Source organism: Ictalurus punctatus, chromosome 11, assembly GCF_001660625.3.
Source record: "Ictalurus punctatus breed USDA103 chromosome 11, Coco_2.0, whole genome shotgun sequence".
NCBI lineage: Eukaryota > Metazoa > Chordata > Actinopteri > Siluriformes > Ictaluridae > Ictalurus > Ictalurus punctatus.
In genome coordinates, this window is record NC_030426.2 from 10689226 (window position 1) to 10712968 (window position 23743).

The 23743-nt window shown below is 36.9% G+C and overlaps 1 protein-coding gene across 2 annotated transcripts; it reads left to right on the forward strand.

Annotated features, from left to right (window-relative positions):
- Nucleotides 1–1211: 1211 nt before the first annotated feature.
- Nucleotides 1212–23339, forward strand: mtmr14 (myotubularin related protein 14). Of its 2 annotated transcripts, XM_017480253.3 has the most exons (19): nt 1213–2050; nt 3823–3971; nt 7254–7362; nt 7520–7595; nt 8062–8122; nt 9503–9625; nt 9863–9936; nt 10086–10156; nt 10404–10478; nt 12945–13011; nt 14342–14427; nt 14657–14733; nt 15375–15411; nt 15543–15613; nt 16667–16725; nt 16889–17003; nt 17167–17343; nt 19816–19974; nt 20720–23339. In XM_017480253.3, the coding sequence occupies exons 1-19, from the start codon at nt 1934–1936 to the stop codon at nt 20898–20900; spliced, it is 1884 nt and encodes a 627-aa protein (XP_017335742.1). In that variant the 5' UTR covers nt 1213–1933; the 3' UTR covers nt 20901–23339. The 2 variants fall into 2 exon arrangements, with proteins under 2 accessions (XP_017335743.1, XP_017335742.1); XM_017480254.3 differs by lacking the exon at nt 19816–19974 and having other exon boundaries at nt 1212–2050.
- The last annotated feature ends 404 nt before the right edge of the window (nt 23340–23743 follow it).

The window sequence follows — 23743 nt, forward strand, 5'->3', positions numbered from 1 at the left end:
CCAGACGGGTGATATGAAAATCTCTGAATGCTGAGGGACTGGGGGTAGGGCGAGGGACTAAGAGGTGGTTGCTGTACTGAGCAACAGAATAGTTCATAGCAAACACATTGGCAGTGTGGGAGTGATAGATAATAAGAATAGCAAATTAACGAAGGAACCCAAATCAAACAAGAAGCCATGGAGTTCCAAATGATATAAAGTTGCACTCACAGCAGCCTTGAATCGATAAAAGGAGATAAGGGAAGATATTGAGTCTCTTGCCAGTTTTGGAGTACAGGTTATGTGTAGCTCCAATATTATTCACAAGCTTTTTTGCAGATAGCTCCAAGGTGCATATGAGGTCCGACATACAGTGGTCTGTAAGGGCAGATCACTTTAACAAACCAAAAACTGTTTCTGAATGACACGCTGTAGGCAATCAGTAACAAGGAAAAACTATTTTGGTCAGACTTTTGACCTTGCTGTAAACTTGAAGCAATTCCAAAATGTAATCAGTTCATCTGTTGGATACAATGAAAAGTCCATATAAATTCTACAAACATTCAACCACATGTTCTTGAGATATTGTGCTAATGAGAATCTGGGAAGGATGCACAGACAACCCGACAACATAATGCCTCCATCGCCAAGTGGTGGAAGCATAAAAATAATAAATACCACATAGTTATATAAAGTAATTAGTTACAGAGTGACTGCTCATCACCATTCCTCAACTGGCCTTTCTCAGTTCTTCTCAGAGGCTTCCTTCCAGCACCAACATCCTAGTGTTGTCTTTTTGCACAATTTGATTGAGGCCTCCATTAACTTTATTGGATCACGTCAATACTAGATCAATAGTTTACACTCATTCTACATAATTCAAGAAAGTAGATTGGATTTTTGTTTCAAATACATTTTGTGTAAGTAATGAAATCATGTTTTGAAGAATAACTAAACACTTTTTGTGTAAACCACACAATACATATTCTCTTAAATCTGACTGGCTACACATCCCCCTTACTCAGTGCAGGATTCTTTATTTTGTATTTCCCTATGAAGGTGTTACTTTGTTTATGTGCCGTTTTCAGTGTACCATTGTTAAACATTTACCTACATTTCATCCATATCGTTAAATGATTATGACCCGTGCTGGGCCAAGTATATGATATTCGAACAAGCGCATGATTTGTGATTGACAGGATGACGTCAACATGAGGAAGTGCAGATCACGTGAGCGCGTCAGTTTCCTGTTTACTACTCGCTGCCGTTCCATGTCTGCTACTCGGATTGCAACAGTTTGAACGACCCGAGTTTTACTGTAGGAGCTCAACACTGCTTTGCTGGTGTGTTTTCCGCACCAGTGACCATTCTGCCATGGTATACTAATTTGAACAGCGTCGCAATATTTAGATTTTAATTGAAAAATGAAGACGTGACATTGAAGAACGTGACCAGGCCGGGAGTCCTCTGGGTTTCCTAAGTGGAGTGTCCGTTATTGGGTCGGGTTGAAGTGTGGATATTCGGACTAAGAAATTATGAAACTGCTCAGTGGACGAGAAGCTCCGTGTTCAAGCAAAGCCGCTGTCTTCTGTTGTGAACGGACAAATCTGACAGCTTGCTAGCTTTGCTTTTTCCGGACTGTTTACGTGTTGTTGTAACACGAGCCTGTGAAAGGCTTTAGCTCGTAAGCTAGGTTGTGTAGCTTCGTGGTCCCCCCCATATTAGTCCCTGTTACTGAGATTGAGTAGTTAACTAGCTGACTCGGCTAGTTAACTTACCAGCCGGTACCCTGAACTCTCGACGTCTCCCCGGCTCCGGCCCCCTGAAGCGGGCGGTGAGGAAAAAGCTGGCCGGGAAGGGATGGCCTGGAGGCGGCTCCCGGCCTCACGGAGCGGCGCTGTTTGAGGGAGGTCGAGTTCGCATCGAGCACGAGGCGACGGGCCGCGGAGCGGTGATGGCCACCGGCAGCTTGAGTGCTTCTGGGGCAACAGCGCGGAAGAGCGAGGACATAGCAGATCTTATAGACCTGTTTTCCAAGAATCAGTACAGAGCGAAGGAGGTAACCCCACAGGTAAGATAAAGATGACACCATAGGTCGTGCATAAGGATCTATACAGTCTGGAGATGACACCTGATATACCATTTACACACTTAATACCGAGCATAAAGATATATACAGTTTGGAGACGACACCTGATATACCATTTACACACTTAATACCGAACATAAAGATATATACAGTTTGGAGACGACACCTGATATACCATTTACACACTTAATACCGAACATAAAGATATATACAGTCTGTAGATGACACCTGATATACCATTTACACACTTAATACCGAGCATAAAGATATATACAGTCTGTAGATGACACCTGATATACCATTTACACACTTAATACCGAGCATAAAGATATATACAGTCTGTAGATGACACCTGATATACCATTTACACACTTAATACCGAACATAAAGATATATACAGTCTGTAGATGACACCTGATATACTATTTACACACTTAATACCGAACATAAAGATATATACAGTCTGTAGATGACACCTGATATACCATTTACACACTTAATACCGAACATAAAGATATATACAGTCTGGAGATGACACCTGATATAACATTTACACACATAATACCGAACATAAAGATATATACAGTCTGGAGACGACACCTGATATACCATTTACACACTTAATACCGAACATAAAGATATATACAGTCTGTAGATGACACCTGATATACCATTTACACACTTAATACCATCAGTCACAAGTGTTTCCCCATGGGCATTCTTAATCATATGACACATGTTGGCAACAAGTAAACATTTCTATTAGTGAAGAAAAAGACGGAAGTCACGTGGCCACTTTCCATCATTGGCAGGGCTTTTACCAACCACATGCAGATGATATCCTTCACTGAAAGTTTTGTTTGCAGACGCTTTATAGTGTTTTACTAAGGAACTAACACACTATGCCTCTCATAGTTATGTCACGTTAGCTGGCAGTTGTTGTGCATTAATTAAGATTAATGTCTTTTCTGTTGACTTCATTCCACAGTTATAAGCATAAAGGTAAAACCCCCAGCAAAAGTACAACATAAAATTGAGCTGATTTCCAATTGACCTTCAGATTGTTAAAATGGGCAGACAAATAATAAATACATAAAACCTGATGCTAAAATACACAGAAAGGTTACTGGACAATAAATAATGGACCATAGGAAACTACCCAAATAAATAATCTACTGTTTATACAGGCTACAAAATCATGTTGTCTTCACTAAATAGTACTATGTATCATGACATTTGTATAATTATTGTGCATTAAATGCCATTGCCTGAAATTATCTCAAAGTAATTGCACCAGGTCTGTCATCGTTATTTGACAAAATATGATTTAAGATGAACCTTTGCAGTCCGACCACAATTTTAAACTGAAAGTTGCACTGTAAATGTTTTACAATAAATGTACGACACGTCCTTGCTTCAGATACTTTTTGCTAAAGTGAATTCCAATGGCGGTAAGTGTATTGTGTGAAAATTCTTCACACTGAAAGATTAAATGGGGCTGTTGTAGCTTGGTGGTTAAGATGTTTGGCTACTGATTGCAAACCCCAGTTCAAACCCCAGCACCGCCAAGCCACTATTGGGCCCTTGAGCAAGGCCCTTAACCCTCAACTGCTCAGATGTACAAATTAAATAAATGTGAGTCGCTCTGGATAAGGGTGTCTGCCAAAGGCCATAAATACATACAAAAAAACAAAACAAAATAGAGACTCGATGCCAGGAGTGTGTACTGTGTTTAATCCTAGTTCTGTCGACAGGTGGAGAGAATAGAGAAGCGATGCCTGGAACTGTTTGGCCGTGACTACAAGTACTGTGTGATCCAGAACAGCAATGGGGAGGTGTGCGGCCACTACCCTCGCCACATCGTCTTCTTGGAGTATGAATGCACCGAGCCCAATAAAGAAAGGTAACAAATCCTCAGGCTCTCATAGTTAACATATAACCATTATCAAATGATGGTTGTTATATTTACGTTTTGCAGGTATTTCCCAATATGATGGATATGACCAGGGCTGCAACTAACGATTATTTTCATAATCGATCAATCGGCCAATTATTTTTCCGTTTAATCCAGACTAAACTTTACATTAACACAACAGTTTGTCCAATTTATTTTAGCATATAATGACATTAAACTTAACCTTTTAAGCAACTCGCACCAATTTCCCCAACCCCTTGCACATAGTGGAGCATTTTGGAGATAAACATAAGTTTGTGCACTGTTGTACTTCCGTGATACACAAACTCCACTTTTTAAAGTGTGCAGGTCATAGACATATAAATTTGTGTGTCCCAAGTCCTCTAAGGCAGGGGGGCATTTTATATTAAATGCCAAGAAGAAGACCGTACCCTGCAGCATAGACATATAAATTTATATGAGGACTTGGGTCACACTTTTTTTTTTTTTTTTCCCCCCGCTGTCACTTGACGATTAAGCCTTGGTCTGATGGTGACTGAGGTCATATTGGCCGTGTAGACGTCATGTGCCATCGAAAGGGAAACTGCTTATACTTTCAGCTAGTAAAAATCCATTAGTGTTCCATTTGTGATGATACTACCCTTCTAAAATTCATACACTAGACGGTAGAGTGCATAGTGTATAGTACATCATTTGGGACACATCTTCTTTCAGAACAGAAGCAATGCAATGAGTAAATGTGCTCCCTGCCATTCTCAGACCAAGTAATCAATAATGAGATTCGTTGACAATGATTTTCATAATCAATTATTATCTATTTTATTTGTTGCAGCTCTAGATAGGACACATGTATGATGGATATTAAAAATAATAGACTGTTTTATTTAGCAACTATATCATTTACCATTCTTTTTAACAAGCACCATTACTGTATTTAGGAGTACTGTTGATTTTGTTGGTCATGGTCATTGTATGTTTGGATGTGTGTGAAAATGGAGAGTGTAAATAGTAGGAGCTTATCTGGCTGACTGGAGCTGTACCATAAATTTGCATGAGCTGATGTGTTGGCTGCAGTTTGTTGGCTTCTTTATAAATAGAATGTTACCAGCTGGCAACCAAACTCATAGGTTAATTAACATTCAATCTTTATTTGAAAGAAGAAAGTTTTACAAGTTCTGTCTGGTGTCTTTCTCTGAGTAGGGTATGTTACCTGCTGCTCTCTCAATTCACTTAATTCCATTCAGTTCAAATAGCATTTTTTGTCATGACTGTATATAGTACAATGTTAGCAATGGTAAGATTAAGATTGATAACAAATACAACAGAAAATGTCAATAATAAAAATATAATGACAATAGAAATAAATAAATATTAATGACAAATAAAATAACGTCAGAAATACCAATACTACTGCTATTAATATTAGCAACAGTAATACGGCTAATAATAGCAGCAAAAAATAATGCTAATAATGCTACCAATGCTGACGATAATAGTAAGAATACAAAGAGCAGTAGAGACAACTGGATTAGATAATAATAGCCAGAATTAATAATAAAAGAAGGGTTTTCTGGGGTTGGTTGTGTTGGGATTTGTCATTCTCTCTTTGACCCCAGTGCTCCATATCTGACAAAGTATTGTTGTTTTCTTAGCATGGATTAATAAATAAAACTATTTCTTCAATGTAATGTGCTTGGGCTCTTGTCAGTATGCCTAGGTGCAGAGCCAAAGTATGACCTATGTGGAGGAAACACTGCTTTAGTATGACCAGGGCTTTCTAACTTTGTAATGTATTTATTGCAGCATAATATTGCTGTCATGTCAGAAGCAATCGATACTGCTGCTTGGAAAAACTATATCACTATTAGTGCAATGTTACATTGATTGATGTGTATTGCAATGGCCTTTGGCTCTGAACGAATTACATTTTCATAACTCTAGCTGGGAGCATTATCTTGAATGTTTTTCTACAGTAACATCTGGTTTTAGATGTCACCAAGAACTGACTGTTGGTCATTGGACTCTGTTATTTTGCAACAGTAGCATACAGTATCGCTTAACAAATACATGTAATGGAGCCTTTTACTTGGTACTTAGGTCATATGTTAACTGGTGAAGTGATGGTCCTTCTTTTGAGCTGAACATGTATACAGAACGTTTATTTTAAAAATAAATTAATTATACATTTTATATGTCTTTCCCTCAGACATTTGCTCCATAATTAAAGTTTCTCTTCAGTAGCAGTTTATGTACATGTATATTTCTAATAAATGACAATTTCCATTCCTATTATTACTAACCAATGTTTCAGTAGTCAGTAATTGTTCAGTACTGTTCAATAACATCAATTAAAGATGCTGACAAAATTGTTCTATATCAGCAAGGCTTTAGGGAATAGAAAAATCTCATATCCTGACTAATATACAGAGTAATGTATCCTATATTTTCCATTATTTAACATTATTTAGCTCAGTTATATATAACAGAAAGTGCAGCTATGTTTGTAATGGAGCTATCCTAATATAACTAACAGAATGCAAATTTTCATTGGATTATTAATTAAACAAACCAAATACATATTAAAGTCAGTACCTTTAAGAGCTTTATGTGTAACCAAATTTATGTTTTACCTTAAGCAAGTTAACTAGGACCAACAAAGAAACGATAAAGTTATAACATTATTATAGTAAACAACATTATTAACTTATTAGTCAGCAATAGTGCACCCCTAAAGTTGTCGTACATTTGCAAACTGTTTTTGTTGAAAAGGTACTTTATGTTCAGGGGCATAGTACAAATCAAATCAGAAATATTGTTGAATGGAAATAATGAATTTGTTTGACCAATAGCATTACATATTATTACTATCTATTTCTTAGAACTAGTCATTTCTTAGTTAATGTTTACTCCTATTACCTATGGGTACTGTTAACTGTTAACATCCCTAATGGGGAAAGCATTTATTATCATCATGAAAAATCATGGAAAGACTGAGGACCACAGGTAGTGGCATTGCTTTGTTTTTCTTTATTTAATTGCTTTCTAAGAACATTTCAGGATGTACTAATCTGTTGCCAGCTGTTGACTGTGTTGTTGTTGGCTTGACTTGGCTGTTGGCCAGGTGTTGCTTGTGCACATGGTCACTGAAGTCAGTCTAAGTGCAGTGTATGTACTTGCCAGGCTTCTTTCTCTTTATCACACTTGTTTTTGATATATGAGGGGTCGCAGTCATAAATCAAATCACCATCTAATCGCTCTTCTTTTCTCTAGTTTTGAGAGTACAGTGCAGATCAACAAGTTGCAGGATCTGGTGAACCGCAGTAAGATGGCCCGTTGTAGAGGGAGATTTGTCTGTCCAGTCATACTCTACAATGGCAAGGTACAGCTACCTGTTCCTAAAACAGAAATCCTCCTAAACAGGAAAAAAGCTATCTAGCATAGACATGCTTAATTGCTGTTGGGCGAGCACACACCATAAAGGTTTTCATACTTAATTTAGCTGTTGAGTGGAAATGTATATTTGGACTCTGTTGTAGCATGTGTGCCGGTCATCCACGCTGGCAGGCTGGGGGGAATTATATGGACGCACTGGTTACAACTACATCTTCTCAGGTATAGTATCACTACACCAGTTTTCTTTATGATTCCTGTGGAGTATGATCCTCTTCATTTCTCACATCTTCCATCTGCCTACTCTTTGCATTTCATCTAGTACAAGAAACCTGCCAAGGCGCCGACAGTCCCTTTCCTTATTTAAAAATAATTACATGAGTAAAATCCAAAATTGAAGTTTTAATCCAAGTCTTCCATAGTGGTCTGGTTTTATCAGGATAATGTGAGGTGTAGGTGGGAGTTTTAAAGCAGTATGGAAATGAATCAGTCATTGAGAGATTTGAAGTCATGAATTATCCAAATATATCCATTATATTCAGATTGCTCGAACTTCACATGATGCACTGCTCTGTGAACAGCACTGTGTTAGGGAACTGAAAACTGTAGGCAAAGTACAAAGTCACAAGACTGAGTTTGTTCCATGCTTTTTTTTTTTTCCTTTCTTTTTTTTTTCTTTTTTCCACAGGGGGCTCTGATGACACATGGGCAGAATCAGAAGAAGTCCCAGAGGATGATTCTGCTGTCCGGTATGAGCACTAACCACACATTTATTCATTATTCAGACAGTGTTTTTTAGTTTCTAGTTACAAAACAAGAGGAAAAGAGAGAAGATTCAGTTCTGCATTTTATTCACACCTGCCTTTATTTAAAGGGGCCCACTGCAGGTTTACTTAAGAGTTCACATTTTCAATAACATTTAAAAATGAAAGGAGAAGTAAGTAATTTTTATAGCCTTACGTGACTTGCAAGTCGAATTGCACTTTGCAATGAAAACATTGACACTTCTTTCTCTTCCCACCAACTGACCCCCTGCCATTTCCCACCTACCAGCCAACTCTCCCCTATCAGACAGCAGCTACCAACTGGGTAGGCTAACATGTGCTTACTCTGAGACATATAAATCCCCATAGACATATAAAGCCTCACGTTTTTTCAAGCTGCTGCTCGTGCTGTTACAGGGCAGTGTCACACTCAAAGTAAAGCATTATCCTCCTCTTATATGAGTTCACAGAAGTGATTGACAGGGCCAGATTCATTGCATGTCAACATTTCTAATGACATGATTACATTACATGACATTTTTGAAAGGTATTGAAATGATATGCAGGTCCGATTCCAAAAAAGTTGGGACGTGGTGTAAAATGTAAATAAAAACAAAATGTTATGATTTGCAAATCTCATAAACCCATATGTTATTCACAATAGAACATAGAAAACATACCAAATGTTCAAACTGAGTAAATGTCCCATTTGAAGAAAAAAATAAGGTAATTTTGAATTTGATGGCTGAAACACGTCTCAAAAAAGTTGGGACGGGGGCAACAAAAGGCTGGAAAAGTAAGTGTTGGGACGGGGGCAACAAAAGGCTGGAAAAGTAAGTGTTACTAAAAAGAAACAGTGGGAGGTTAATAGGCAACAGGTCAGTAAGATGATTGGATATAAAAAGAGTATGTTGGAGAAGCAGAGTCTTTCAGAAGTAAAAATGTGCAGAGGTTCACCAATCTGCAAAAAACTACAATTAGCTGAACAATTTCAGAATAATGTTCCTCAACGTAAAATTGTGAAGACTATGAATATCGTGGTTGGATGTGGTGCTGTGGTGTGCAGGAATGCTGTTCTCATGTATTGGTACTAAAAATTGGTACTAAAAAAAGCCTCAAGCTACCAAATATATTTTGGATGTAACTTTAAGTATCAAAAGAATGTGTAAATGACTGTATAATTTCACACTGTCAGATGCATGTGCTGTCATGACACAGCGTTTCCCCTTTGGACTTGTTGTTCTCTGCTTGGGTTTTTTTTTTTCTTTTTTTTTTTTCCTTCTGTTAATATTTAGTTTCCACTGAACCAAGATGTCCTCTGTTTTGCTCTTTATTAATGCTTTCCTGTTCTGTGCCTACATGCAGGAATGGAGATTCACAGCTGTTTGATAAAGTGAGGGGTTCAGACATTAAGTTGCTGAAGTATCTGTCTGTGCGCTACATCTGTGACCTTATGGTGGAGAATAAGAAGGTCAAGTTTGGCCTCAAGTAAGTACAGTTTTAAGTGGATTCTCATGACCCCTCATTATCACTCACACACGCGCTCTGAAACATGATGACTCACTGTCACTTCTGCTCTTTGATTAGGCCTTTTTTTTTCCCCTTTTCCCCCACAAGAACATACTAATGTAGTAAATTTACCTGGTTTATTTTGGTTCTTAATTTTTTCTGTGCTGTGTGTGTTGTTTTTTTTTCTTTTCTTTTTTTTTTTGTGTGTGTGTTCAGTGTCACCTCCTCTGAGAAGGTAGACAAGGCCCAGCGGTATGCAGACTTCACCTTGCTCTCTGTGCCTTACCCAGGTACACTCCCTCTCTGTCACCACATGAAGTTCTGACACATAGTGTTTAGAAATTAAGTAGAAACCATGTCATAATTTGTGTATAGCTGTAATACATATGTTTTCAGTTCTCTGTGAAGAGTCTGTTTCTGTATTCTGGATTGGTTTCAGGGTGTGAGTTCTTTAAGGACTACAAAGACAGAGACTACACCGCTGAGGGACTGGTCTTCAACTGGAATCAGGTAGCATATTCAAGACATTCAAGTTCTTTCAGTTTATTTCATTTATATGAATGCATATTTTGTACACTTCAGGCAGTGAACACGCACAGTACTGATAAACCAGGTTGCATTTTTACAGGATTACAGAGCAGCAGCTGGAAAACTCGGTTCCTCCAGCTGAGGATGCTTTATAGTTTATTGTTTTAGATTAGCAATACAATGTTCATTGCCAGTGTTTTATTATGCCAGTGTTTTATTATGTCACCAGGACTTTGTGGATGCTCCTTTGACAATCCCTGCATGCTTTACGAAGAACCTGAATATTGACTGGAGTGAATATCAGGTAAACACATGCTTGCTACAGTTGAGCTACAACAGAAAGGAATGAAGTAATACGAAAGTTCTTCTGCACAATTCATTAGGTACCACAATCATAACGCATTTATGGTTATTTTCTCTGAATCACCCCCAGCCTCCCCAGTAAGAAAACATTTTTCTTACTGACATCTGCTGGACGATTAAGAAACTGCAAGCACTAATTGATGATATCTGAACTGTTGCCACCAATTTAATATTTGCAGAGAACCTTTTGATTGCTAAATTATGGTGTGAAAATAGAAAGACGCGCACAAGAAATGCAGCGAGCATCACAGAATTAAATTAATGCATGGCAAATTGTATTGACTTTGGCTACTTTTAATATTCAAATATAGGCTTTATATAGCGTATGGGTGGGGGAGGCAGTGTTGGTCCACTGCACTGCAGTTCCTCCACGTTTGTTCGACAGGTTTAATGTAGAGAAATATTGAAAAACTGTACTGTATGTCAGCTTTACTATAATATGCAGTATCAGTTCAGTGTTTTGGCCTGTATCACTGTAGTGTCAGCGCATGCCCTGGTGTCTGTTAAAATTAATTTTTTTTTTTTAAGTTTTAAAACTGAAAGTCCTTTTTTTTTTTTTTTTTTTTGTATTTATTTATTTTTTTTTTTTATAAACATTTTTTGAAAATTCCTTAATATTTTAAACATTATTAAAACTGAACGACATATCCAATCAAGCAACAGTAGCCACTGATTGTAAATTCAAACACTACCCCAATTCTGAAAAAGTTGCAAAAAACAAACAAAAAAGAGTCATGTGAAAATACTTTTCACCCTGTCTTATTTAAAAAACATTATTAATACATTATTTGATGTTTTACTTTGTATATTTTCAAAAATGAATTAAATTCACACTTATTTCAAATCTGATGACTGTAACACACTCCGAAAAAGTTGGGACAGTCGACTTTTTACCACTGTGCAACATCACCTTTTCTTTTAATAACACTTATTAAGTGTTGGGGAACCGAAGACACCAGTTGGTTAAGTTTAGCAAGTGGAATTTTCCCCCATTCATCCATTCTGCATTTCGTCAGCTGCACAACTGTACGAGGCCACACAATCTCAATCGGAGACAGGTCAGGACTGCAGGCAGGCCATGCACATTCTGTTTTTTTTTTTTTTTTTATGCTTTGTTAAAAATGAACAGAATACATGGTTGTTGAATACATGTTTAGCTTTTTTTCTTGCTGAATATTTAAGGCATTTATTTGTTCAGTTATATGGTGATAAACTAGTGAATCATAGTGAGGCGATTTATTCTTGTTGGGGCATTTGTATCATTAGCCAGTTGTTAAGCTGCTTTAGCTAGTTTACTAATGACTAATGGGGTATGTTTGAGTTTTTCTGTACTTTATGCATTTAAAATTTGCTTGCAGTTAGTGAAAGTTGGCAATGTAGGTTTTTGTGTGCCTTTAGTGTAGTTTGTAGTTTGGGAAGCAGCCCGGAATTCTCATTGAATTGGTACATGCAACCATCTGACGAAACGTAATGGTTTTTCCAAAATGTTCAATCATGAACTTGTATATACAGACATGTATACTACATTAGAGAAGTGATTTGGTAAATTACTTGCCAAAAAAAATGTGAATTTATCTGCAAACCTAAGGTACCCACTTTGGGTCAATTGTAGTTTAGACCTTTTAATGGAGTTATTTTATGTTGTTAATATATTATGTTCTTATATTAGGTTCTGGGGTGTCAGGAAACACAGGTATAAAGTTGAGAGTTGAACAGTTGATCTTTATTCGGCGCGCACAAAATCCATAAACTCATACACCATCATCTGCACCACCTGTCACTGTGGTTGTGTGATATCATCATTGTTGCTCTCTTGCTGTCCGTGCTGTTAGAACAAGGTGTTAGGGTAGCTGCTGCAACAGCGGCCCACAGCTGGCAATGCTTCTGTTATAGCAGTGTTTGAATGAGCATTATTTGTTCTGTTCTAAATGTTAGGTTTTTAAATCAATTTGGTTACATTTAAATGGCATAACGTAACTCACCGATACCCACAGACACTCTGTGCATGGTTTATTCTCACAGTCGTTAGTTCTGCTGGAGTCTCTCCATCAGTGTCCAACTCTGGTTCATACATGTAGGGCTGAACACCAGTATTTATATATGTCAGTCATACTGGTTCTCCTGATTTGTTCCCATAGTAGCCAAATCACTAGTTGTAAAGGCAGAGCCCTCTTCTGGAAAGGGGGCAGGGAGCAGCAGCTCATTTGCATTTAAAGAGACACATGAAATCAGCGTGTTTTTGCTTCCATCCAAAAAGGGGCATTTACAGGATGGCATAATGAATGATCCGTGGGGTATTTTGAGCTGAAACTTCAGACACATTCTGGGGACACCTGAGACTTGTATTACATTTTGTAAAAAGGGTCATAATAGGTCTGCTTTAAGGTTTCTCTTCTGTTCTTCTCAGTCATGGGACCTGGTGCAACAGACACAGAATTATCTGAAGCTGCTTCTGCACATCATCAACAGTGATGGTATTTACATATAAACATTCACCATATCTTAAACTATTTTACAGGATAACTATCTGTGTTACTGTGTACATCAGTCCATACAGGATTTTGCAGAGGTTTTTTTGTGATTGTTGTGGCCCAAAATGCTTGATTTTGCTGGCGATTTTTGCAAAATTTGCCGAGTTTTTTTTTGTGGAAAATACTTGAATTGTCGAAATTGCAATTACATGAAATTTTTTGCACGGTCTTTCACAGTGATGTTTGCAGGGCTACAGCTAACGATTATTTTCATAATCGATTAATCGGCTGATTACTACCCCCCCCAACCATCCCAAGTAATCGGATGTGAAATATACATACAGTACTGGCCAAAAGTCTTAGGCACATACAAAGAAATTCTGTAGGGCAAAGTTGCCTTCAAAAATAATGAAATTAAACGTTTCAATATTTAAAAAAAATACCATAAAGAGCAATAAAAAGTAATAAATGAAACGAAGTCAATATTTGGTATGATGATCCTTTGCTTAAAAAATCAGTAGTCTCAGAGCCTACTAATTAGTGCAGTTTTATAAGGAAAAGAGTTGTAAGGTTTATTGAGCATCTTGCAGAACCAGCCACACTTTGACTGTTGCACTTGCTTCTTTATATTTTATTTATATATATATATATATATATATATATATATATATATATATATATATATATATATATATATATATATATATATATATATATATATATATATATAAAATATTGCTTATATTTTATATTTATTTATTTTATATTTTATAAGTATTTATGCATTATTTTTATGAATGCATAAAAAAGCACTAATGATTAAACTACAGTCCTAAATTAATAATAAAATCTCATTTTCATTGCACCTTATGGTTTCTGTTACTCAGCCTTTAGGTATATTGTTTTATTTACGTTTACTTTCATTGTAATGTTTTAATTTGACTCGCCAATGCATGTTTTCAGAATAGAAGTAACATAATTAGTAAACGTGCCTTATGCCGCCCGCAGACCAACTAATCGATAATGAGCTTCGTTAACACAGATTTTCATAATTGCTTATTATTGATTATTATCGATTAGTTGTTGCAGCTCTAGATGTTTGGTAAAAACTTTTAGCTGTGTTCATGTTCGATGGAAGTGAATAGTAGCGGGCTTTGACTGAATGCGCATTGTGATTACATGTTTGCGTTAATTTCCACGATCAGGAAATCATGAAATCCTGGAGGGACTGGTACATACTGTCTGAGCAGTGTGCAGAATTAAAAATGTTTGTTTGAAACAAATACTAGTTTCATTAGATATGAGTGTCATGTTAACTGTGTGTGTGTTGCAGATGAAAGTGGTTTGTTGGTGCACTGTATATCAGGGTGGGACAGAACTCCACTCTTTGTGTCACTCCTCAGACTCTCACTTTGGGCTGTGAGTATTTTTCTCAACTTCTCTCTTTCCTGTCCTGTTTTTCTTTCTCTTCTTTTGTTTGTCATGTTACTGTCTCTCTCTCTTTCTTTTTTTTTTATTTTTTATTTTTTTAAAAAAATGTTTAGCTCTTTCTTTTGTTGTTGTCTGAAGATTTATTATTATTTGTCAGTTTCACAAATCTCAAGGAAATGTAATAAACAGAGTGTTTACGCTTGTGTACTGTGCATAGGATGGTGCTGTTCATGCAAGCCTGGAGCCAGATGAGATACTGTATCTGACCATCGCCTATGACTGGTTCCTCTTTGGGTGAGACCTGTATTCATACTGCTTCATTTGCAAAATATGATGATGATAATAGACACCTGTAAACATTAGTTGAAGGTGTGTCCCCAGTATTTTGAGGAAAATGGTACATGACTCTATAACTGGCCTGTGCATATCATGTGATCTTTTTTTTGTTTGTTTTTGTTTTGCGTGAAACCTTACTTAGAGAGTTTTGTGTTCAGCTTCAGGTTACTGCTTCAGCATATCTAAGTAGATAAATAAAACCAATAATCGTCAGGCTCTGAGAAACATACACCACCGGACATATAAAATTTAATTTTTTTTTTACATTGTGTGCCACTGAGAAGACGTAATCTACATAAAAGTTACATTTATTTTATGAGGAGAATCCCCTACTGACAATCTCTTTTGCAAAACAAAACCAGAAGGCAAGAAATCTTTTATAATCTTGCTTCAAGAACAGATTTCATTTAAAAAAACAAAAAACAAAACAATTGCACCCTTTTCTGTGGCTTCTTTTAACTGGTAGTGTCTGACACATTGCCATATTGCTGTAAGACGAGTATAAGATAATGTGATCCCATACTGTAAATGCTTCTGTGTTTCCAAAAAAGTACATTTTATATTAATTGTGTTATTACTGTTGGTTTATTTCTCTGCAGTCACATGCTGCCTGATCGTCTCTCTAAAGGAGAGGAAGTAAGTCTGAACATTTGATAACATCATTTTGCATGATCATTATACTTTTTCTATATTCTCATTCATGATTTAAGTCATTTTGTTATTCTGATTGATTTGATTCACTGTTTGTTTGTTTGTTTTTCTGTCAGATTTTCTTTTTTTGCTTCAATTTTTTGAAGCACATTGTGTCTGAGAATTTCTCAGGCATTAAGAAACCGAGGTGAGTATTTTTAACCCTTTACTATGCTTTACTTTTTTTGATGTAATTACATAATTATATATGAAAGTCTTTGTTAATATAACTAGCTTTATATTTTCATATCCAAGAAGTTATGACTCTATGGGAAAGTCACAAGGATAATACTCTGTGTTAATGTACTATACATAGCCTAACGGATAATGGCCCTTGTTCCTCACATCTGCATTTACACACATTCCAGCACCGGTTTCCTTATTAATTATCTTTGGCTCATTTCTTAGCTCATATCTCTACATTCAAACTCAAATCTAGTTGGTGTGTGTGTAAATTAGTTTTTGATCAGGATAGAAACATGGTTCACCTGTATTTATAAATAAGATTAAATTAGCATTTATGAATAAAAAAGCAATATATATTGCGTTTACATAACTAAGTGCAGGTGTGGTTGGAAAACACTTCAATTTTCTACTCGATTATAGCTTTAAACAGTTGAATAAAAATGGAGGAAGAAAGGGACTGGTCTTCTCTTGTCTTTTTTCTAAACAAAATTGAGCAAACTGCTTCTTAATTTTCATCAGTCTTGGGCAAAAACACATTTAACTCAGCATTTCTGAAATCTACTCCCTCCCCCCATTTCTTTCTGTCTTTCTTTCTTTCTTTCTTTCTTTCTTTCTTCCTCAGATCTTGGACTGCCCTGTTGAATAAAACACCTTTTATTGACTCCTCAGTAGCGCAACAGCTGCATAACTTTGAGCATGTTTTATGTAACTGAGATGTGTTTATAAGGGTAAAGCGACATTACTGGGGTGGAATCAGTTAAAGCTGATCCATCATTTGAGCTCAAATCAGCACTCGTTTTGATGTCACATGGTTCTGATGACAGTTTCATGAACCAGATGCAGATCTACTTGTACATCGTTCTGCACACTCAAATGTGTTTTCACTCTTTTTTTTGTTTTCCTGAGTTTCTTAACATTTATCACATATTTTTGTCTATATCTGTCTCTCTCTCTCTCTCTCTCTCTCTCTCTCTCTCTCTCTCTCTCTCTCTCTCTCTCTCTCGTAATCTTACAGGAGGAAAAACTCTCAGTTCAAAGACACTGATTTCACAGTGGATGACCTCTGTCAGCTAAGTAAGCCTAATCCATTCTTTTCAGCCACTTTCTTTTCTTTCTTTTTTTTTTAAAAAATTGATAAAATAATCTTTCATATTAATTGAGAATATATTAAATTAATTGTTAAGTGGTATAACCAGCCTTTAAAGCCTAAAAATCTATCCCATTCTCTTTCTCTCAGAGTCCAAGGACAGGGGTAGTATGACCAGTTTGAGTAGCGATTTCTCTTTAATCACTGAGGATACAGCTGCTCCCTCCAGTCTGTCTGCTGAGCCTGTGGATATGATCTCTAGCGGGTATAAATGAATAAACAAATGATGACTTTAATTTTTGCTTACTTCTTAAATAGCACTTTAGGGTCAACCCTCTAGTTTATATGTATTGAAGGACCAAAGGTTCCATCAGTTGCTGGCTGGATTGAAGCTTTGAATGATACTTATTTGTGTTTACCTTTCACAGAAGAAAAGCTATGACCTCGTCTCCTCAGACAGTGCTTTGGAACCGCTCAGTCCCATTTGAGGAGCGACTACCTCATCCACTAACAGAGGGCAGGTCCTCAAGCTCATCGTCCTCCAACCACTCAGAGCAGGGTTTTATCCATACAGGCAGCAGCCCATTGGCTGTGCCGGGGAGAAGGTGAGTGAAGGTGTCTGAATATCATGGTGTTAACTGTATATAAACAGTTCTCTTTTTAAATTACTACCTGCTAGTTTTCATGATGTGATTTGACAAATGTATGCAGTAATAAAATACTGTTTGTCCCAAAAGACTGCATACATAGGGTAGTATGTGTGCCAGCACTACAGTGGTTGTGCCTTCGTCAGTGGATGTTCGTGGAAGTCCACTTCTCTGTTGGTCTGCAACACTTCCAGGCTTTTTGAAGTTTGGCAACTGTGTGTGTGTGTGTGTGTGTGTGTGTGTGTGTGTGTGTGTGTGTGTGTGTGTGTGTGTGTGTGATGATCGTGCCATGTTTCCTGTTAAAGTCCATCACAACCTTAGGACGGCATTCCGATCCAGCCATGAGTGATTTCAATACGTTCTTCCTTTGTCAAAGACATTCTTAAAGGCTTTCTGGGGAATGTCTGTCTGTCTGTCTATTCTAGATTCATTACACATAAAGTGAAATATTTTAAGCCTTTTTTTGTTTTAATCTGATGCGCTGAAGGCCGCTATCCAAGCAACCTGGGCTTCCATAACACCTCAGCAGTGCCACAGGCTGATTGTGTCCATGCCACGCTGCATTGTTGTGCTAATTCGTGCAAAATGAGCCCCGACCAAGTACTGAGTGCACAAATGAACATACTTTTCAGAAGACATTTCTGTATTATAAATTCTTTATTCTATTATTTTGAGATACTGGATTTTTGATTTTCATGAGCTGTCAGCCATAATCTTCAACATTAAGACAAAAGGCTTGAAAAATTTCACTTTATGTGCAATGAATGTAGAATATTTTTTCAATAAAATGAACTTTTCCACGATATTCTAATTTTATGAGGGGTGTGTGTGTGTGTGTACACCACATGGAAATTGCTGGCTGTTTGACTTATTTGTACAAGCAGACATTTGAAGTTGATATACTTCATTTTTGACTTTCTGGAATTGTTCACCTCTTTTCCATGCAATATTCTTTCAGTTGCAAGATGTGTGTGGAAAATCCTCAATCCTCAATAGCAAAAGTAGCACCAAACACTAGATATGAGAGGGGTATAAATAAGATGGGTTCCACCTGCACCCCCTAAACAGGTTCTGATCAATGGCACCCAATCTTCAACACATGATTCTAATTTTATGGATTCGAAAGTGTGATAAATATTGGGGGTATACATACTATTTCCATGTGACTGATGTGTTTTTTGTTCATTTAAATTGTAAAAAAATATTACCACAAAATGACAATTTTATGTGTCATTTGAGAGTGTATCACCTTTATTAATTGGCACTGTTTCAAAGAGGATCAAATGTTTGCTTGGTGTGTTTATTTTTTCATGACTGAATATAATATAATAAACTAGTTAAAAAATTGGGAAGACATTTAGCTAAAAATGATTAATTTCCCCTATGTATGGAGACTTTTGGGACACTCTGTAGTTTATTCTAACATTGTGCAGTAGCTGACTTAAGGGAAATGCAGTTTTCTTCTAATCTCCTAAGTTTTTTGCAGTGCTAATTATGAGGAAAATTGTTGAGATCTGGTAAATGTTTGGATGGTAATATGATCTGCTTTTGCAGATTTGACCAATTAATTGTTTAAAAGTACTAGCCCTGTAAGGACTGCTCTTAGCCAGCAGAGGCCTCCACAACTTCAGGGGTTTATGCAGTTGCATGGTTGTGTTGTAAAAGAACAGTGAAATTGACAGGTGGCTTTGAATGTCTTTTGAATAATATTTTTTGTGGCCTGCTCAGAGAAACAAATCGGTGGGCACACAAATAAACTGGTCAGTGGACTGACGAGTGGGGGAGTGGGCAAGTTGGTTATTTACTTTGTCCAAGTGTACAAGTTACATTTTTTTTTTTTATTAAAATGATCTGGAAATTGACACATTTAAATCAGAAATGTTTATTGAAACACAGGTGGTAATTAGGGTGGCATGGTGGTGCAGCAGCTTACCTCACAACTTCTGGAAACAATTGTGTTGACTGGTTCAGGTTGACTAAAGTGTTGTTCAAGGACAAACTGTGACTGAAAAGTTTGCTCATACATTGAGTTTTTTTTGTGCCAAACAATATTACATATTTAAAAAAAAGACAGTAAATAATAATATTTTTATTACTCAAACAATAATGCACATATGGATTTCTCTGTATGACAGACTTCTGTCTTAGCTGCTGGCTAAAATTTGGAGCCCTTTCACTCTTCTCATTGCCCTGCTAGTGCTACAGCCCTCATTTCCTTCCCTTGCATCCATTCAACCTATTTTTTGCTTCTTTTCCCCTTCTTTTTCTCTGTAATTGTGCCTCTCTGCTCCATTTTTGATCCATATGTTGCAGTTGGGCTCTTATCTAACTTTCTTTCTTGTTTTGAAGTTTCTTAGCAATCATGTGAGAATGATGTAATTGCAAGTGAGGCTTTCTGTGTGTTTCTGTTCCTTTCTTTCTCTCTCTAAGGTCCATGGTGGAGTATGCTCGTTCGGGGTCTTCTATCTCTACAGAGTATGGTAGCTGGCAGATTGTCTCAGGCTGTGGGAGCATCCATGATGCAGCTCCTCTCCCTTTGGAATCCCCCCTTCCCTTCAGCTTCCAAGATGAGGGGCCCAGCGGCCGCATGTGAGTCTCACATGTCCTACCCCACCTTCATTCTTTTATCCATTCCTTTTTTTCCCACCATTCTTTTGCTTTCCCCTTCTTTTGGCATAGTGGCACTGGGCTGAGTGAGTGAGAGGGCTGCTGCAACAATTGACTTGTATGTGGTTTCATGTATGTGGTTATAGGTGGTTCGATTCTTTAGTAGCGTTTGTTCAGCTCCAGGTGCAAAAGGCTTTTCATGTTTTAATAAGTGTTTATGGGATTACAGTTGTGTAACTATTGTGTAAAGTAAACTATCAAAGACCTGATAGAAAATCATTATCCAAAAATAATTGGCCTCTGGAATGGGGTAATGAGGAGAGCTTGAAGAGAAACAAGAGGAGGAATGAGCAGTTTCTCTCTCCATGTCTCGCTTATTTCTCCTGTTTTTATTTTTTTTCCTCTGAGCTACACTTTCTGCTTGATCAGGCAGGCAAATTGAATGTATCTCCTCAACAGGGCATGTAGGGTATGCAAATAACATCCAGCCCTCTCTACTCACAGTAGATTGCAGGGAGGACCAGGATGTTTAAGAGATGCTTCCAGTTATTTGTTAACTAACAAATGGAATTGAACTTTTGTTACCACATTAACAGCTTGGTAATAAGACTCATGCTGGAAACAAGTTTAATGGAAAAGCAAACATAGAAGTTGTTCCCTCCCTTTAATTCACTTTTAAATTATGGTGCATTTCACACTCTTTCATTGTCTCCCCCTCCCTCTGTAGGTGTACATTTGTATCCGAGAGGCAGGCTCGGCTGGAGGCAGTAAGAGAGTTGTTCCTGGCAGCTTACAGCTCCACAGTGGGGCTGAAGTCCTCCTTTCCAAGTCCATCTGGAGCAATCTCTGGTCTGCTGGAGCAGTTTGCTCGTGGTGTTGGCCTCCGAGGCACCAACGCCATTGTCTGAACTCAACTTCCCCTTATGTTCTGTCCTCTTTTCCTCAGTTATTTCCAACTCTCCATCTTCTGTTTGGTAGCAATGAATCACCAAGAGAATGGTTCCTACTTCTGCTGGTCTCCTTAGTCTGACAGTTTATATCATTTTAATCTCTGAGCCCTCCATTTGATGTGATTCATCATCCAGTGATCCAACATTTCAGGTAGTCCATATTTATAATAATCCCGCCAAAATTTGTGTTCCAAAATCCCGATGCATCACGTTGCTTCTGTGCGACATTACACGTGATTTCCAAATAGATCTGTAAAAACTCCATCCATCTGCTTCTTCTGTTCATTTTTCATTGCCCTGTTTCCCTTCACTATGCACACCATATTCCATCAGGACTTAAAAGTGCCAATCTTAAACCTTGGGGCTACCTTTTATTTCTTAGTTTGTTTTTAATGGTTTTTACACACCGAATTTGACTGTTGAGGCACCTCTAGTAATTATTTTTTTTCATTTATGTCCCTTTCCAGCTTTTATGTATAATACCTTTATAGTGAATGGCATGATTTAAGATCCTGAACACAACAAAGGGAAAAGACTTGTTTTAACTCTTCCTATTGCTGTAGCTGTTTCTGCTACAAGAATATGTAGTAATGAACAAATTCTTAAAATGTAATTTCTATGTGGACCTCAAAGGCTGTGCCTCTTTTGGGGCATCAAAACTATGAACATATTTTGTAAATGGTCTTTGGATTTAATTGTTTATGATGCCTCTTTTTGTCTTAAGTTTCACTTAAACACTTGAATACATAAAGCATTATGATCTGAAGTGTAAGTAACAAGTAAAAACTGCTGCATGCATGAATCTGGAAAGAAGGATGAACGTTTTCTTTCTGAATAGGAGATGACATTTTTTTTTTTATTTCAGAAAAACAGGAGGTTTTTGTGGTTGCTCTGCTTAGACAAAGGTTTTGTCATTTAATAATTGTCATTAACAGTGAGGTTTTCAGATGTCTCTCATTAAGCTATTTTAACAGCACAGTTTGTCTCATTTGTTAATGTAAAATGTTGCTGTTACTCCTGGCTAGTGTGTTCATTTACACTTCAGCAAAAAAAAAGTAAGCAGGAGGCCCACTGCATAGCCTCATACATTTTGGTGCATCTATCAGAAGAAGTTATAACGTTGTATTTATGACATTTATGTATTTGTCTCATGCTCACTGGCTGTGAACTCAGAACTACTACTGGTTAGAATCACATAATTTCCTGTTTGGCCCTACAATCCATTGAATTTCCAAAAATCTTTGCAGTAATATGATTTCACGGCACGAAAATATTAACAAATGTTTGCTTTCATGTAATCTGTTGTACTTTTTAGCTTCATTCTGGCTGTACCTGGCAGTGAAGTGTAACCACCACACCTTACTTACAATGTCATCAGTGCCAGCTACTGAAGCCGTTTTGATAAATTTTGGTTATGGCAAATGTTGCTATGATGCTTGGTAGTGATTGGTTACATGTTGAATATGAAATTAAGACAGCACTTGAAATTTAGCATTTTAACACTTATGTTCTTAATGCCAAATGGTTTTGATGGCCTTTTTTAAAAAAATGTTTAATTTTTTTTTTTTTTTTTTTTAACCTCAGGACCACCACATGTTGTGCCTTTCTTTCTGTTAATAGTGGGCTACATTTTAGATTATTTCTACCTGGGAATTGTGGTGTGTATCTTTTTAAATTTTAAACACTTTTTTTTTTTTTTTTTTTTTTTTTTTTACATTTTTTAAAAAATTATTATTATTAGTTGTCAGTCTAGCAACATTTGAATACTTTTTGGGAATGGCATGTTGCAAACCTTGGCAAAGGTTTTGTTTTTAAAGGCTTGTATTCCCCCCAAGTTTATTTGGTTAAACTGTAACTAAATGACACAACTTTGGAATGATCAATGTAAGAGCTTTTGAGTGTCTACAGTTACTCTGATCAATCTGTTCTTACATGGATTCCACACTAACATGTCTTGGGCTCATAAAAAATAGACATCTGGCATTGAAACTACTATAGCAAATTACTATAGCAATAGCAGTCAAGCACCTTGCATGACCTTGCTTGTTTTTTTTTTTCTTTCATTGCTTGTTTTCTTTCAAATGATCCAAAATTTCCACAATTCATTTTCCACACGAAAACTCAAGTGGGTCGACTTTTTAATTTGGAAACGTACCTTTTAACAATAATCTTTTCCTTAACCACATTATAATGAAAATTTCATTTGCACTTATTCTGTGCTGTTTATCGAGAGTGGTGCACTCGTTGTCTTTGTACAGTGTGTGTTTTTTTTTTTTTTTTTTTTTTTTTTTTTTTAAATTTTATTTTATTGGTTCCTTAATATCTCATTACAGTGGCTGAGGAGATATGTGGGACAGATGCTCTTCCAGTGAAAATAAAAGAAGAATTTAAAAGTAACCGGTGTTGTGTATTTACTCTGTGAACCACGATATCTTCTTATGAAAACTTTCTCTCAATCCCGTAATATAATTTGAGATACTGCTGGATCATTGAGCAAGACCTCCTTAGTCCAGAACTGCTCATTTGTATCTTGTCTTCTCTAGAAAGTTTCTTTGGAGGAAATCTTCAGTTTGAAGAAGCATACACCCATCACACACGCATCTTTGAGCGGGTTTTACATCCAGAAGTTTTCTTATGTTCTGTCTCCACCTGCTGGCTGACAGAGAGAACAGCAGCAGTTACGGGTGTAGTACCAGAGGTGTACTACATTATATTGATAACTACTCAGTACTGAAGTGTGCTGATTTGGACGTAGCCCAGGTCGTTGGGAGATTCCGCTGAGTGAAAGCGCTCTTCATTTT

What these genes read in the sequence shown, in the direction of transcription:
- mtmr14 (XM_017480253.3), top strand. Translation starts at nt 1,934, where the DNA reads ATGGCCACCGGCAGCTTGAGTGCTTCTGGGGCAACAGCGCGGAAGAGC. An exon ending in TTGACTGGAGTGAATATCAG is followed by an intron (nt 10,479 to 12,944) that starts GTAAACACATGC and finishes TGTTCTTCTCAG; the next exon opens with TCATGGGACCTGGTGCAACA. An exon ending in TATGACTGGTTCCTCTTTGG is followed by an intron (nt 14,734 to 15,374) that starts GTGAGACCTGTA and finishes ATTTCTCTGCAG; the next exon opens with TCACATGCTGCCTGATCGTC.